General features: G+C 37.0%; 1 protein-coding gene across 1 annotated transcript in view; it reads right to left on the reverse strand.

The window, feature by feature from the left end:
- Positions 1–2,357: 2,357 nt before the first annotated feature.
- Positions 2,358–17,923, reverse strand: part of LOC113482230 (von Willebrand factor D and EGF domain-containing protein-like) — a 184,612-nt gene continuing 169,046 nt past the window's right edge. The window contains exons 28-30 of the mRNA XM_026852691.1: positions 17,824–17,919; positions 10,780–10,877; positions 2,358–2,540 (exon numbers count right to left, since the gene is read on the reverse strand). Coding sequence (XP_026708492.1) covers positions 2,520–2,540; positions 10,780–10,877; positions 17,824–17,919 — 215 coding nt within the window. The 3' untranslated portion in view covers positions 2,358–2,519. The remainder of the gene's footprint in view (positions 2,541–10,779; positions 10,878–17,823; positions 17,920–17,923) is intronic.

Below are 17,923 nucleotides of genomic sequence, written 5' to 3' on the forward strand. Positions count from 1 at the left end.
AGCGTAATTAGTAAGACTGTATCCTGCTTTAAGCTCCTTGCAGTATTTTTTGGATGCAACAATTAGAGGTGGCTTATAAGACAAGGTTTAGAAAAATAAGAGCCTGTATTTGCAAGAAAACTCCCTGACTGGGTATTTTTCAACAAGGTGTAAAACATTTATGAGATTCTAGAGAACAATTTTTCTCTTACATTATTCTATATCTTGTTTAAAACACAATCTGGGAATACAGACGTCACCATATCTAGTGAGTTCTTAGCAAAGAACAATCAAGGGAAGTAAATCAGTTAAGTGCTGAAGTGACCGGGAGAAAAGGAACAGTGTCAAATTCATCCTCGAGAAAACAAGTGTAACACTGACATGGTCTGTGAACATAAAATAACTGTAGGTTTCCTATGGTTTGATATTAGATACTGGAAAGTGAGCATCGCTATTTATTAACAATTGTTTCTGGTTTATAAACACACGAGTTATCCACAATGATGCCAACTACGTTTCTAGTTGTGGGGATGTATATTGTCTCAAACAGTCACTTCTAGAAACACAGTGAGAAACTGCAAGGCGTTGGAAGCTGGTTTAGGCTTTCAAATCCAATATTGGCAAGGGGTTTTTAGTCATTAGCACTGGCGCTTGTAGACATTATGGAGGCAAGGTAATAGAAATCTTTTTTATTGATTGGGGCTGTACTTCAAGAAAGGTGTAATTGCCACCCTAAATTTAATCTTGTAGATACTCATCTGGTGCCAATATTTCTGTTTTAGTATTAATGTCTTCCTGGAACTGTTAAGGCAAATGCTAAAAACGTAACTTCATATTAATATTGCTAACTGTGATCTAGATCAGTACGTATTAGTAAAATCTAGCAAGTATTTTTGAAGTCTGGTCTTTCGTCTACGTGTTTGTGGGAAAATTGCATAAACTGGGAAGTGTAATTTGCTTTTCTAATCTTTAGCATTTGGGATACTATTTATATTGGAGCAGTTCATAACAAAAAGTAAGGTGAAACTTCAGAAATGAAAGAGAATAATTTATTGGAAAACAGGACAGATACATTTAAAAGCATTTTTCTATATTAGTTAGACGTGGGAAAAAATGCTATTAGGAGCTGAGTGAAAGGGAGGAGGAATGTTTCTGCGAGTTATAATACTGACAGTTTTTCCAAGCTTTTTTAAACACTTAATTTGCAGTATTCAAGGGTCTCACAGTGGGTATTTTTTATTCTTACAAATTGACAGTAAGGGTCAGATCAAATCTTACATCTAGTTACTGTTGCAGCCCTGAAGCTTCAATCAAAAAATTCTTACTTGTATCCTTGTTCACCTAAGTTGCTTCTGGAAGAGTGAGGGAATGTCAAAACTTCTGTATTCCTTCATCAACGCACTGAGATTTCAGTCTATAGTTGCTCCGAATCTTCCCGTGAGGCAAACGAAAGGAGAGCATGAGTGCCCAGAGTGTGGTTTGGGATTTACTTTACTGAACCTGAGTTGTCCGAGGTGACAGTTTAAAACTCTTTTTTTTCCAAGTGAACTTATAATTGGTGTCCTTATTCCCTTCCTCGCACTACTTCCTCCTCCCCCCAGGTTTCCTGCCACTTCTCCATCCCATCCCACATCAGTACCACTGCCTGTGATGAAACGTGGGGATCATCTTTTGGCTACTGCTAGGTGAGATTTCTGTAAATCTGAATTTTCAGATTAAGATGCAAATTTCTGAGAATACCTAGATTTTCCAGTATTTCACTAAGCCCATATTGTATAATTAGAAAGCAAATTTTCTAAAATGCTTCCAGGGGTTAAGGTTGTATGGCTACATGGGGCCTTGTGTGTCCTTAGCATGACAACCATTAATTCGTCTGGGAGCAATGTATAGCCATTACAGAGGGCAAAGGAATACTCAGGTGTAGAGGCAACGAAAAGCCAGTATTTCACCAGGTATTTCATTGATACCTCCACAAATAAATGTTGACACATTAGCAACTTAGAAAAGTAAAGCATTTGGCTTTAGCAGTTACTCAGTGGAAAGACAATATAGGCTGGAGTTAGTTAAACATTGTTGAGGTCTTTCCCTTGGTAGTCACTGAAATTTCTCAGTTGAAGCAGGATCTTATTTATTCACTTTTCTCTAGATTGTGGGTGAATATACCTGTTTTAAAAAAATGGGAAGAAATGAGGAAATTTATCTGTGCCTTCAAATTTTAATGAAAGAGGAATAATATGGCACTAAAGATGTCTAAATAATGGTCTGTACCATTTAAAAATCATGTTGTTGTCAGAAGCGTTCATTGTGATGGTGTCACTGCAGTCATGGATCATGAATTTGAGCCTTGCCATAGACGTTGGAAAATGAATGTACATTTATTGACATAGGAGAAGGGTTTTTTTTATTCTTCAGTATGATTATATGAAGGTAGAAGGGAGAGAAGTAACAATTTCTTCACACTAGATCTTCCCAAATGAAAAACGTGCTCAGTGTCAGATTATCAATACCCAAATGATGGTCTTCATGGTCCTGATGTTATGTTATCTTCGTCCTACTGGGAGCTGCAAAAAAAGAAATGAGGATACAGCTGTTTAAGAGACTACAGGAGAAACAGCCTCATGCATGTGATGTCATGTAAGAAATATTATGTACAACCATTCTAATGATTTATTGCAGTTACTGTTTTTTTTTTCCCCCAATTTTTATATAATTACAGCAAAATCACAATCCATATTTTTTTTTCACAATTTTAACTTAGGCAACCAAAGTTTTTATTAACCAGGGAATGAAGAACATGTTATTGAAAGGGATTAAGCAGTGAAATGATGAATGGAACTGTTTCCAAAGCATGCACATAAAGTGATATCATCTAGCTAAGGCTGATTTCTGCTCCATCGCTTCAACAGGAAAATAGCTATATTGCTGAAATGAGTCGGCTTAGGCTCTATTATTTGCAGTGGCGCTTGACAGTTATGGAGTTGGAATTCAATTTCTTTCATCTAAAGCAGGTGTGCCTTAAAAAAATCACTCTGCCACTTCTGTATAACGCATGGATATTATTGACTTCTTGCCTGAAAGAGTTTCAGTGCACTTATCCCATTTTCATACAGCAGAAGTTATCCATGAATATCATCTTGGTTTAAATACATAAGTGAATTTTCTTTATCCCAAAACAAGATAATAGATGATATGAAAAGCTTTACTTTATGCTAGCACATAGATTTAAGAACCCATTTTGAAGGGCAGTTTTATAGAAATCTATATTACAAAGCACATAAAGATGTTGATATTAATTTATTATTCAAGACAAGAAGAAAGAAGCTCCTTAATCTTGATGTATCTGTATTTGATATGACAGGTTAACCTCGATATTAGTATCATGTATCCAAATTTTACTTCCCTGTTTGACTCTAAAATACCTTACCTCAGTTTCTGATAGTGATGTATCCAGGTAGCAGTTATTTATTTGTGAATAGTACATGGCACATTTATTTTATATGAAAAGAGAGCATACTTCGACAAGTGCCTGCTGGGATTTTGACAGGTTTAGTTAGAGTAAGGATTTGAGTTTACATGGAAAAAATGTGTGTAATATGTGGAAGAGCGATACATATTTATTGAAGTCAAATATGTGCATGTCTGTGTCATATTACATATTTCATGTCATATTACATATTTCAATATATCTATATATACGTTTATACTAAAATATATACTTGGACTTTAGATGTGTATAAATATATATAGAAAGAATCAAGGAATCATAAAATCATTTAGGTTGGAAAATACCTTTAAGATCATCAGTTCCAACTGTTAACCCAGCACTGCCAAGTCCACCACTAAGCCATGTCCCTACGTGTCACATTTACTTGTCTTTTAAATACCTCCAGGGATGGTGACTCAACCACTTCCCTGGGCAGCCTGTTCCAGTGCTTGATAACCCTTTCAGTGAAGAATTTTTTCTTAATATCCAATCTAAACTTCCTCTGGTGAAAGTTGAGGCCATTTCCTCTTGTCTTGTCACTTGTTACCTGGGAGAAGAGACTGACCCCAGCTCTCTGCACCCTCCTTTCAGGTAGCTGTAGAGGGCGATGAGGTCTCCCCTGAGCCTCCTCTTCTCCAGACTAAACACCCCCAGTTCCCTCAGCCGCTCCTCATAAGGCTTGTGCTCTAGACCCTGCACCAGCTTTGTTGTCCTTCTTTGGATGCAGAGATATATATGTATGTTTATATATAAAATAGGATATATTATGAAACTTAAAATGCTGCAAAAGCTCTGCCCTGCTTTCTTTTGGTAGAAACGTGTATGAAGAAAGGTAGAGCATATATTTAGTAGCAAATAGGGCAGAAACTTCTAACTATTCATGTTACACAGACCTGTCTGCAGTCACCCCAAAACTCCATTCTGAAGGGATGTGTTGACTGAAGTCAAAACATATCTGGGAAGACTTTCAATAGGCTGGTTTCTCCTGTGTTCATGAAACTCTAATAAGAGCTAAAGAAAAACATTGTGATTTCCAGATCAGTAATGCTCATCTGTCCCATTTAGACTTAAAGATAAATAAAGGAAGCATCTTTTTATTGCACGGGAACAGCAGAAGTCCAGAATTTTATAAACTTTCTATAAGTTTTCTTTCTTCATAAGCTTCTCTGAGATTAAAAGTGTGTTGAAACATTCATAATGTGTACTTCCATAGTTCTTTAAATCCTTTAAGGACCAGTGACAGGCTTTTGCCATCAGTAGGATAGAGCATACATGGAGACCCCCAGGTTAGCAGGGACCCGAGCTGGTAGAGCACATCTCTGAGTGGCTTTAGCTGGGCACACCTGGAAGCCGAAGCTCTTGGGTGCTTCGAGGTTTTGACTAACTACAGCATACTGGGATGCCTCTGAGTGAACAAGTGTATGTCTTGAAGGTTTTCAGTGCTATGATGAGGAAGTCACAGTCATTTTTTGTGCTTAAATAGCATTTACTCTTACATTCCTTTGTGATAAGCAAGCAAATAATCTGACTCACATAAATGTGCAGCTCAATGCTGCTTTTATTTGACTTTCCCTTTTTTATCTCATATTACTTCTATTTAGTTGTCAAATGATTTACTAATAGACGTGCCATTTTTCCCTGAAATTCGCTTGTATATTCACAGACACTGAATACAGCTTGTGTAACTTGAGCAGCATGATTTGGGGTTTAATGTCTCTTAATGTATAAATGAACAAAATAATGATGATGTTAAGGTCAGTAGTGGTAGCAAAGGCTTGCCTAATATGAGAAATTGTTTATTAAAAACATCTTGTATTTTCAGGCTGTACTGAAATCAATAGTATGTTTAATCTTTGGAAAGCAGTCACTGGGTTAATTCATAGGGAATGAATGGCCTGTTGCCGTTTGATTTATCGGTAAATACCATTGTCAAAAATATCTGCTATAATGTTTGCCTTTTCTTAATTATTACCTTCTGTAACAGGTTACACTTCTCAGTACCTTTATGCTTTAGAATTCAAATGACAGACAACTTTAGCGCATTAAACTTTAAACTATTATTGGGAAAATACACCATCATGATAGCTTGTACTGTAATATTATGTACCATTTATATCTAACTAGATAACATTGTTTAGCTTAAATTAATTCTGTTGGCTTAATGCTTTTACTTTAATCCATTTAAAAAGAAAAAAAAACAACAAACAAACAAGGAAAGTGTTATAGTATCAGATAGGACAACAGATACAGTATGAATTTCAACTTTGTGAAAAACTCCCTGTTGTACAAATGATACAGTAATTGTCTTACTCTCTTTTGGGACTCGTGCCACAGTTTTTTAACTGGTTTCACTGAAAAAGAGGTCTGTTTAGTCTGTTTTGTTTGGGTTCCCCCTTTCAGTCCTGAATAAATGTGCTCTAATGGCTGTTTTGAATGTAAAAGTCAGCAGGAGCATTTGTCTTCATGTCTGCCACGAAACTTGCTAAATTATCTGGATCTCTCAAAGAGTCAATACAAATTAAAAATACGCAAAAGGTTTCTAAGAGAGTGATTGCTATTCTAGTAAGTTCATTAGCCTTCTGAGGAATGCTGTTGGCAGGCTTTGTTTAGCAGAAGTCCAAAACAAAGTAAACCAAAAATGTCAGAAAATGAATTGCAAATCACTTGGCAATATAAATGCAAGAACTAGGATGTAGATGATGAATAATTTGGGAAAATGTATATTGTACCTCCAGGAATCTTAACTGCACAAAGGGGAACTATACCAAAGATTACAGCAGAGAAAGGGGAATAACTTGATTAAGCAAATATGGGCTGTCCAGCTTTTCCAAATTCATTGGCAAAACCAGACTCCAGACACTACTTAGTTTGTGGGAAAAAAAAAAAAATTAGTTCTGCAGTAAGGCCCTTTTTTTCCAGCTCTCTGTATCTGTCTCCTTACTGTTTTCAGTCTATACTCTGAAAAAAATGCTGCTAAAAATGAATTTTTCACTCTAATTTTGTGAGAGTGAGTTGAAGACCAAAAATGAAGTTTAAAGGAGGAAATCAGTCTCCTAAACTGGATAAGGGGCAATTACCTTCCATCTCCTTCCCTAGGAAAGGAAGGCTGGCGCGATTCAGTTAGCTGCAGATGCAGTCACCTAGAGCATCTCTTGTCAGCTGCTGCTGAGAGAAGGGAAGTGGCTGCTCCACTCCAATTTAATCCAGGTTTTTTGACAAATTTTACATGTCACTGTTACTGTATTGTTCCCATTATCTGAAGATTCATAACAGAAACAGAGCAAAGCAAGAGTTTTAACTCCCATAGCAAAACATAGTGGTAACTAATGGGAAGGAGAGAGGATTGCAGATGACACAGGCAAGGCTAATGTGCTCAGTGTCTTTTCTTCGGTCTTCTCAGAAAGGTTAGATGTGACAAAAGGTTTAGCATGATTAGAATTAACAAGGTAACAGGAATGAAAGGGAAAGTAGGGAAGGAACTAAGTATTTAAATTCTGACAAGTCAGATCTGAGGCCTGTTTACGAGGTTAAATGATGAGGTAATAAACTCGGATTTGAATTTCTGATATTTTATCTACTGTGTATTAACTTCCCATATGGAAAGTCTTAGAATATAAGAGGGTCTTTACATGAAACCACTTTTCCAGGTCAACAGGGCCTCATAGCGCTTACCCCAGCATATTTAAAGATGTGGTTTCTAAACCAGCAGTGATTTGCTTTGAGAACTCTCAAAGGATATAAATAGTCCAAATAAACATAGTACATACCTTTAAATGAGAAAAAAGCCCACAACCAAATGAAAAGCAAGGGAATGACAGCCAAATATTCATACTAAGTTGGTATCTGGAAAGATACTAACACAAATTATTAAACAATCAATTTATAAACCCTTCAAGCTTAATAAGGGAATCAGCCGCTCTGTCCACCAAGATGTTTTTTCACTTTAGGGAGACTTCTGATACGACTTAGACAGTCATGCCAATAAGAATGATTCAGATAAAATGTGAGGAGCAAGTCCTGCTTGAGAAAGTATTATCAAGGAATAATTTTATCAATAGTCTGTAGCCCCTGATTTTTCTATTATTCTCTACTTTCATTAATGTCTTAGATAAAAACATGTCACATTTTTGAACAATATGTTAAACTTGGAGGCTGTGCTGATTTAGAATTAAAAATATTTTTAATAAATGGGTGAAACCACTTGAAATCCATAAGACAAAATTATGTAAAGACAATAAAGATGGTGCTTACAGAGGAAAAGTCAACTGCACACATGCCAAGTGGGAAACAAGCGATAAGGTACCAGCACTGTGGAAAAGACTGAGTTGCAATGCTGTCACAGAAAAATGTAAATCTCTTGTTGTAAATGTATTTAATCAGAGGCAGGAGAGCCACACAGAGAGGCAGTTGTTTGAAAGATATGAGTAAAATATGGAAAAACTGGAGTCTAGTCAGGAGCAACAGAGAACAGGGTTTGAAACTTAGGAAAATGGGAGAAAGTCAGGCAGCAGAGACTCTAATTGTCTTCAAGCGTGTAAACGCTGTTACTGAAAGAACTGTGATAACTTTACTTTGTGCCCACCAAGGTTACCTCAAGAAGTATCAGTTTTACTTGCAACAGATTATTTGGTTTATGTTCAGTGTTAGGAAAACCCAAACTGTGCTCTAATAATGTAATTAAATACTTGAACAGTTACTTAGATGAATTGTGAGATTTCCATGACTGACAGGTTTGGAGAAGAAGTTGATTAAAACCTGTTCAGATTGTTCGCTTATACCTGATCCAGTCTGATAAATTAAATCTTGGGCAGCCTATCACCCCAACTTTTATACAGTAATATGGGTATGACTTATTATGTTTACAATTTACTATAATCCATGCTAGTAAATTAGCTTTGTATTTTAATCTCTTTTAATAATTTTGATTTTTTTTATGGGTACTCAGTTGCTTTCATATAATATAAGCCATGTAATTTAAACTAGACACCATTAAATCCATCATTTTTATTACTGACTTTGATTCTAGCTTTCAGCAAGGCTCATGGGTCGAAGAAAACCTGTTAATTCTCTTTTATCCAGAACATTTCCTTCTTCACATCAAAGCAATGTATGTTTGTATCAGTGCAGCCAATCAGTATTTCTGCAGAATAAGCCATGAAACTGAAGAGTGCTTCAGTCTTAAAAAATAGGAGATGAATCATTGCTAGAAAGACCCCTGTGTTTACATGTATCATTGATGGCTTGGCATTTTGGACATACATAATATGCAAAGTCTTTGTCTACTTTCTTTTTCTTTCAGGACTGATTTACTGTGTAATAGTTTATTCATGTGCAAAAGGAAGCCTGCTTTTTGATTTAATGTTTTCTGTTAAGTGCAACAAAGTTCCTCTTCATTTGTGAAATGACAAATATCATACTTCACACTTTCACAACTAGAGTAAAGCCCTGGTAATCTTGGTCTGCTGTAACAAAAAGGGCAACTCTCGCCTACCAAGGGAAAAGTCTCCTGGATATGAATACCTGCAGACAATAACTCCAGTTTATCTTGGCATATTCCTGCTTCCATTTGGACTTCTGTTAATTACTTGAGAAAATGTGCACCATATTTTTGTAGGCTACAGCCAGCCTGTTTAATAGATTTTTTTATACATAGAAAATTACAACACTTACTCATCTTATCTACATCAGCTGCATTTCAGTATTGATGTAGGAGCTGTAATTTATTATGTGAATGTACTTGTTAAGAAAATCCATACAGAACTTTAATTCTGATATTAAAATCTAATTATCATTAACAGAATAAAATGACTATCTGAATAGATTTTCATGCTTTCTCTTAATGCATTATGAAATGAAAATACGTTGATTTTTGCCCCTAGCCTTTCGGTATAGATAAAAGACAAGGCAACCTATCTTTTTAAAACCTGGAGATTGGACCAGTCAGGACATCTGAGTGTTTGAGTTATGAGAAATGACTGTGGCTTAAAAATGTGAATCATAAAAATGGCAAACATGTAAAATGTTTGGGATGGTTTTGGCTCTGGAAGGGAGAAGACTCTCTGAGGAACAGGGGGTGCAGGATGTGAAATAAAGCAGTACTCAGAATAGAAGGGGAAATACAAGTTGATATATACAGTGTTTTAGGCACAGCAGACAACATGGAAAAAATGGTTTTGTCTTAGTGGTGATGTGGGGGAGAAATTGGACCCAAAGACTGATGTGACAGTCACGTCATGCCCAGCTGTTGGATGTACTATAACGTTACAAACCATTCTGGTAGTTGGACATGGATTATTGGGGGATTCTTTTGGGTGAGGATAGTATTTGCCCAACTCAATGCTTCTCACATTCATGCAAAAAAGGTTTGCATGAATTTGACTTCAGTTTGCTTTGGTCAGTGCCAGAAATAAATAAATCATTTATTCTTTATAAGGCAATGGGAGCAGCTATCACAGCAAGAAGATACAGGGCAGGGAAGGTGCCACCTATTTTGGCTGTCATTCACCTTAGAAGGGCGCAGAAGATTAAGTCCCATCAGCTCTGTATGAGCATAGGCAGGAACACGTTTGGCAGTGGAGTAGCAAGAGCTAACAGGTGCTAGGGGAGTACATCTTGGAAAAGAGCCTCTAACAAAGTTACTTGGAAGAGCAAGTGGATCCCTCTCTGTCCAGGAGAATTGTTTTGGTGTTTTGCCACTTTAAATAGGTTTATAGTGATGTTTAATACATACATTGAGGTCAAGCTAAGCAAGACAAAGCGGGCTGTCTGTGGACATTGGTAGCTGGAGTGGAGAAGGAACGGACAAGAGTAATTGCTGCTTGCAGACGTCCTGGATGCAAGGCCCAAGATTTCACATCGTGAACAAGAGGCAAAGTCAGGAAGGCAGGGGGCTGAAAAGTGAGCAGAAGGACGTCTGGTGGGGAGGAGGAGGTTGCCTTTGGAATTCAGAAAAGCTTCCAGGCCTGGGAGGGACTGCAAGTAGCTATTTTTCTCCAGGGTTTGCTGTACAGATGATTAGTGGGTTTGGACAGGAACACTGTATTAAGGATGACCCTAACTACCAGAATAGACACAGCTTTTGTGGGCTTTATATTTGAAGAATTAAACTGTTCCTTAAGGGGAAATTTTGTATAGTACTTGGATACAAGGTTAGTTTGGCAACTGAGATGTTGTTAAACTTCCTTTAAACTATTTTATAACCTTATTTACATCTTTCATAAGGTTAACAAGACATTATTGCATTTTCCTGTAAACAATTTGAGTTATATTTGGTTATTTTTGTCCTTACTGTAAGAATCAGTGGTTTTGGACCTTACCTTCTTTTCACATGATGAACCAGTATAGCCACTTCTGCAAGCACAAATATTTGGTCTTAAGCATCTGCTTCCAAATAGACATTTTTGCTCACAAAGTGCTACAAAAGAAAGATAAAATTGTTTAGAAATACGTTTATTCTGTCTCATAATTAAAAGGGAATATTTAGATTTTTTTTAAATGTTGTGACAAAATATAATTTTGTAGGTTCATATGATGGAGGAAAGGACAATAAATAAAAAAAAAATGCAGCATTAAAGATGGTTTGACATAGGCTTTTTCATGCCTATGTGCCTGTTATGTTTACAGGTTAATTTATATTTTCCTTTTCTCCCCAGTGATGGGGAAAGAGAAGACTGTGCCAAAGTAATCGCCTTGGCTCAGTCAAAAATGGATCAGTGGAAGGTCTAATTTTGAAAGCCAGGATACATTCTGAACATTGATGGCTGGGTCAGATTTGTGCCAAAATTGATTTTCTTTTGTTCCAGTTGAGATAAAATAACAGCTGTTAAAAGATCTATTCTTGACTTGAGATGAAAAGTTATGCTAAATACGTACTCCCAAAGGTGATTCTATCACAATAAATAAAAGGGAGAATTTGGTGAACTGCACACTTTACACCTCTGGAAACCAGGGCATAAGAACATGTAATTTCATGGTCCCACAGAATCAGTAATGAGCTACTTATTCATGTAAAATGGAATTAGAAAATGTTTTTTATTTTATCTAGAGTACCAGTGTACTTAGAGGCCAGCCATTTAAAGATATTATGTTAATAAAAGAATCTGTGGGTGTTTTTTTTTGAGAGAAGAAAGATAATCAATTGAATTAGTCAAATTTCAGCCTGTTTTTCATCCTTATTAGCAGTTTATATTATTATGACATTGTTTTGGCATAGAGGAAAGAGAACAGCCAATTCATAGGGCACCAATTCAAGAACACACATTGCATACTATTTTAATTAGATCTCATGAGTTAAACCTTCTATAAATATTGCCAGAATATTGTATCCTAGTTACAGGCAGTCAAACTAAATGCCTTCAAAACTGGTCAGGTGTGAATCAACAAGCGGCTTCTTATATTTTCTTGTGTGACAGAGGCACATAAGAACCTGCAAACCATGCACCATTAAGACTGATCTGAAAATAAAGTAGAAGTATGTCTATGATCCAATGCCATCTCCTTCATCGTGGAGCAAAGTGTTCCTTCAGATTTGAGAGTTTTATGTATGCCTATGAAGGCTTTTTTTTTCACAGAAAATCAACAAATTCAGGGTCTGAGGGAACAAATTCCAGAATTTCAGTTTGTTAGACTTAAGTTCGAATTTTGACACAGAGTTTAGCTCATACAAATTCTTTGTGTTACAGTCTGAAGTCTCAGAGATGGACCAGGCCAGTGAAATTTCTTTAGAAAACACATAGTGGGACCCTAAGCCATCCCAATGTGCTGCTGAGTTATACTAATTGTTATAGGGAATTTGGAAGGCCAGCAACAAGATGTTAAACAACACCTGGAATTTATATTCGTTTTGTTCTGTCAGGTTATCATGGCAGCTAACACTCAGTGAGGAGGTTGAGATTTTGCCAGAGTAGGGAATATTAAAATCTAAATGAGTATACTGAACTCCAGGCCCAAGATCTCGGGGACAGAGGAGCGAAGAAGCAGACTTATTGACACTCTATGCATCTTAGAAAGGAGAGGCTGTAAACACCCTGGCAAACCACTACTCTTATGAGTACAGTCAGGTAGTGAGAGTTCATGCTGTGTCAAAACTACTGACCCATACCTTGTCCAGAACAAGAACACGTAGGGACCTGGACATGCTGGTGACCTTCAGGTGGTCCTTTGTAAAAAGCCATCTGTGTCAGGTGGTTATCTGCTGCAGGACTCCAGCCACCTGCAGCTAACGGCTTGCCCTCCTAGTATACAAGCTGATGGATATATTTCTGCTATTTTGAAAAGCTAAAAGTTTTTTTAGGTGTCTGTTGCAAAACACTCCTTAAGACCTGGAATAGGCAGCTAAAAACTTCTGGTTTTCTTCTTCTTCTGAGAGGGGGAAACCCAAGTTTGAATCTTGGTTGTGGATGGGGCAGAGGAGGAATGAAATCACGCTCAAGCTAGAACAGTATGTTTATCATCTGCTGACTGCTACTTCAACTCCTCCATGAACTTTGAAAGAACTCATATTTATAACTGGAAAAATTTTAGAGTTTCATTCAGTGGAACAAAAACATTTCCGATAGGGAGTGCATTGGCAGCAGAAGGGGGTCCTTGTGCTTACACCAGTTTTGTTCCACTGTATAGTAAACTAGAAGAGAGAGAACTGTGTATGATTTTACTGTTATTCATTTGATATGAACTTGGCCTGGGGAAAAATGGAAGTTGATTTCCCTTTCAGCTTGGTAGTGGATAAAATAAGAACAGGTAAGGCAAAGAGAGGTTGACTTGTTTGGAGAGCCCTACAGCAGTTGGGGGTGTTCTGGTATGCATGGACAGAAGAACAGGCATTAGATAATGTAACAGGGTTTTTTCTGCCTGTGGTTTTCTTTGATTCTCAGTTGATGCAAACAAAAAAAAAGGAAAAGATTTTCTCCTTTTTTATCCTTTGCTACCTGCCTGTCTCTCCCTCTCCACCCACTGCTTTCTGCTGTAGTGCTCAGAAAAACAAGAGCTCAGTTAGAAGAAAAGTTAAAAACATTTTGGAAGAAAATTGGAATTGAAATCACAGAGGATAATAACATAGCTGAAGTTCAAATGAATATTTCATAAATGTATTTACAAGGGATGCTAAGCCACTAAACACTAAAAATGACACAGGTTGTGTATGCGTTATCCTGTACAGATTCAGCAAAGTCATTTAATAAGCTAAGCTTATATTAAAATTATAATCAATAAATGCCCATTACAGAGAGAGATTTATCCCTGGGTGTTAAAAGAACAGAGCTATAATTTGCATGCGAACTACATTATTTTTTAAGACTTTTTCTTTTTTTTGAGGATTGAAAGGGTTACATAGGAAAGCTAGAAGAAAGACTGAGATGCTGTTCAAGGCAGAGAGAGAGAGAACAAGAAGGAATGTTGAGGAAATTATAAGGCTATAAGCTTGACACTTATAACATGCAAATAAAGAGAAGATATTCTGAAGGGCAATGAGGAGCCAGTATGGGTTCAATAATATTAGAACAGAAGATAGCAGCATGAATTTTAATGATGAAGATCCTTCACAACTATAACCTTCTTATACTTTATAATTAATTATCAGAATTATACCTTGATCCTGTGTTCAGAGCCTTAAACAACAGACTTATATCCCTGGCCAGAAGCCTTCTGACTTTACTGGGCTGCGTTTTGGCTATATCTGTCAAGCTAATCAGATTGCACTGTCAGGTCTTCACTGCTTTGGTCTAATGTTTCTTTTCTAGCTCAAGAAAAAGAGAGATGTGAATTATCACCGCAGGAAGCAGGGGGAAGCAACAAGCATGGTGCTTTAGACTGGGTGTCTAATATGGAATGGGAAGGAAATCACTGATGAACCTGGGATACTATTTATGTGTTTTCAGAGAAGGAATTTTTGGAATATTTGTGCTGCTATCATGGAAGCTTAAATCAGAGTCAGACAGAAAATGTGTTCTAATGGAGGGAACCTAGTCTATGAAGGTGCTTGTTTCTATGGTTGAGACATCGAATATTTCAAATGACATTTTTTAACACGTCCTCCTGTAAAGTAATTTCCCCACATTTGCAATACAGTCTGTAACTTATCCATTATTCCTTAAACTATGATCATCACAGTCATAGGTATTTATCAAGGGTAATGCATGCATTCCACCTTATTTGTTAAGACAAACAACCTATTTTGTTGATTCTCTTTCAGAAGCTATTCTGTTCAGTTACAGATGAGTGAGGAACAAAACTATTCTTTTAACTAAAAGATAAAAGAGGACTATTGTGTTTTATCTGTTACCAGTGGCTCCTAAAATTCTCTACTATTACTCTTGCAAAGTTCTGCAGTGTAGTGGTAACCAGAGCCTGCTCTTACTCCCTGAAGCATTTTCAAAATACTTTAGAGATAAAAATATTCTGATTTAGACAGTGCCAGTCTTCACTGCAACAAAACTGAAAATCTACTCTAGGTTACTGGCCAATGGTATTGTCCTCTGAAAGGCTGAAGCATTTTGGACCATCACTTGTGAGAGAGATCTGTGCCCTTCTTTCCTGGTGAAAGGTGGAAGGTAAATCTGAGACATCAGTATTGCACTTATAAGCATTTAAATTAATTATTAGGGACCTATAAGTAAAGAACGTCATGTTTTTCTTTTTCTGGTTTTATAGAAGACTGAGAACAGATTTAGATAAAATTCTATTGTGGCAGCTGTATCTACTGCTGCTTTCAAACATCTTGACCTGTTCACTCAGGCTTAGGCTTTTGTGAGTTAGAAACTGCACTGATAAAGGTGATCTATGACTTCTTACTAAAGATAAATCAAAAGTAGTTGTACAAGATAAATTGTCAGTATTTGTCCAGTGTCATTTTGTTGGCTTAATGGCCTACTCTGGTTAGCTATCTCAGTATAGAGGACAGAAACAATTTTTTTCCTTTTGAGAAATGTCCAGAAAATAGTGGAAGTCTCTGTAGATCCTTTGGTTTGGTCACCTTACTGGATGTGTGTTAGGAAGTTAAGGAGGAAAAAATGGGGTTCAGTGTGTAGATGTATAGATGAAACCTGTATCTCCATTTCAATCTCTGACTTCTTGCTAAGGGCAGCTGCATGAATTCACAGGCTGAAAAGAATGAAGCTGCGTTATCTAACCTCTCCCTCCACTTCAAAAAGGCCCAGAGAAACAATCCAGCCCTAATTGCTTCTGGATAGTGAAGAAAGTACAGTGATTGCTGAGAAAAGTTATCATTCGGATTTTTACCTTTAAAGTGAGGTGGAATTTTTGTATTATGAAATGGAAACAGTTTAGATGAATAATATGAAAAATATAATAATAATAATTACAATATTTAATATTATAATGTAGAAATAGCCTATCTACATTAAGTATAGTAATTGAGAAATAATATAAATTAATAAATTAACATACATTATGATGAATGTTTTATATAATATGTAAGAAAATTAACAGAATATAAAATAATATTTGAGTATAATGAATAATATGTTGCTACAGTTTTCTTATCTTATAATGTGAATGTGTTGCTCTGTTGTTGAGTTGAACAGCCAAAGTCTGTAGTTAAAGTGATGCAAATCGAGGCTGTATTCAGCCTTGGTGTTGATACTATAACAAAGCACAGAATTTAAGTATACGCACCCAAGCAGCAAAGGGGGTGCCAAGCACGGTGAAACCTTGGGGGCTTAAATTTGACAAAGCGTTTTTGCACAGGGGTGTAGCGTGATGAACTAAATGCCTCCTTGCCAGAAACGCACTGGTTCTGGCAGAGTGCTTGGATTTGGCCCACTATTCATGTGCTGCTGGGAGATGGGAAGCAGGCCAAAGCAATAAGAGGGCAACAAAAAAGATGTAACCAGAGGTGGGTTACAGTCGTCTTTGCTGCTGCTAGCATCAGTGCCAGGGCTGAGGTGAAGGTGAGTGCTTCTTTGAGCAAGGAAGGCACTCAGAAGGTTTTTATATTTAGGCAGATAAAACCATTTTTTTTCACTGAGTCTGAATTTGGGCAAACAGACTCCCATTAAAACACAAAACCAGGCTTGTTTTCAGGGGTTACACTCCTATGCAAAACTTTATACCTAACATCTGTGAGGATGAAGACTTTCTGGTTCCCCTGCTTCCTCCCTGCCTCACTGTGAATGCCCTGGAGCAACATTATAAGACCTCACCATCTGCTCTCTGACAATAGTCTACTCTCTTTCTACTTAAAAAACCCAGAAATTTCAGCCACTTGGTGATTATTTGGGTCTGCTGTGGGACCTAGGAGTTTCAGCCAGCTCCGTTTGGACAAAAAACTGATTTAATTCCCCACTACAGTAAAAATATGGGAAAAAAAAATAGTAAAAACAGAGTGACTAGCAAGTGAACAGGTTTGGAGCAAAATTTCAAAGGAGCAGATGAAATAGATATATAAAAAGTTGCTTAGGCATATGTGTCCACACAGGACAGCAGATATTGTTAATGATAGTAAGTCACGCTTGCCTTCCACTGCAACAAGCATGATTTGTTTATTTATTTAATAAACTGAGTCAAGAATATGTTATCAACTAATAAATAACTTTAAAGATTACTATGTTTGAACTAGAAGACAGCTGGCACAAAGAAACTATTACACAGCCATTGGGATTTAAGTGACAGCAGATTTCCGTAAGTAACTGTGCTCTGCAAGTGTGAGAGGAAAGAAAGATTGCCCTTTAAAGGGGATAATGCCTTGATATTTTCCTCATGCTCTTTTATTGTAAAGCTAATAACATACACAAATGGAAGTGACCCTGTATGTAACAGGCAGCAACGGGTCTCCTCCTATTCCAGGTCTTCCAGTCCCTCCGCATGCAAATACTTCCAGTTATCTCAGTGGTCAGTCTGAATGTGTAGTATTTACAGGATTGGGCTCTTGGGTTAGCAGATACATAGACTTTCTTTCTGTACTTACTGTCATCGGTACGCAGAATGGGCTCCTCCATTTCCTTTTGTCTCTGTCTCTTTTTTTACCTTGTATTTCAAATTACTGAAATTAAGGACTACTAATTTTGTTTGACAGGTCAAGATCAGAATCCACATCAGTAAAAGATGAGTCGGGTCTCTTTCTCAAACTGATGTTGAGTCCAGAAATGTCTTTGAAAGCAATAGCTTTACTGGCAGTGTAAGACAGTTCTGACAAATAAAAGGCAAAATCTAGGTGCTTATCATGTTATGGTCGACTTTTACATGTAATAGAATCATAGAATCATTTAGGTTGGAAATGACCTTTAAGACCATTGAGTCCAACCATAAACCTAACACCATATACACACAGTAGAAAAGCTAATGTATAAAAAGCCCTGCTGCAACATGCGTGGCTACAAAACCGTAGTAATTAAAGCAGCACTTACGGGTCTGGCACAGCATTCCTACCCATCCTCCAGAGCACTCGCAGATGTTTGGACCGATACATTCTCCACCGTTCAGACATTTCTGCAGGCAAACAGCTGA

This window comes from Athene cunicularia (assembly GCF_003259725.1).
Source record: "Athene cunicularia isolate RWA chromosome 7 unlocalized genomic scaffold, athCun1 chr7_part1, whole genome shotgun sequence".
Classification (NCBI taxonomy): Eukaryota; Metazoa; Chordata; class Aves; order Strigiformes; family Strigidae; genus Athene; species Athene cunicularia.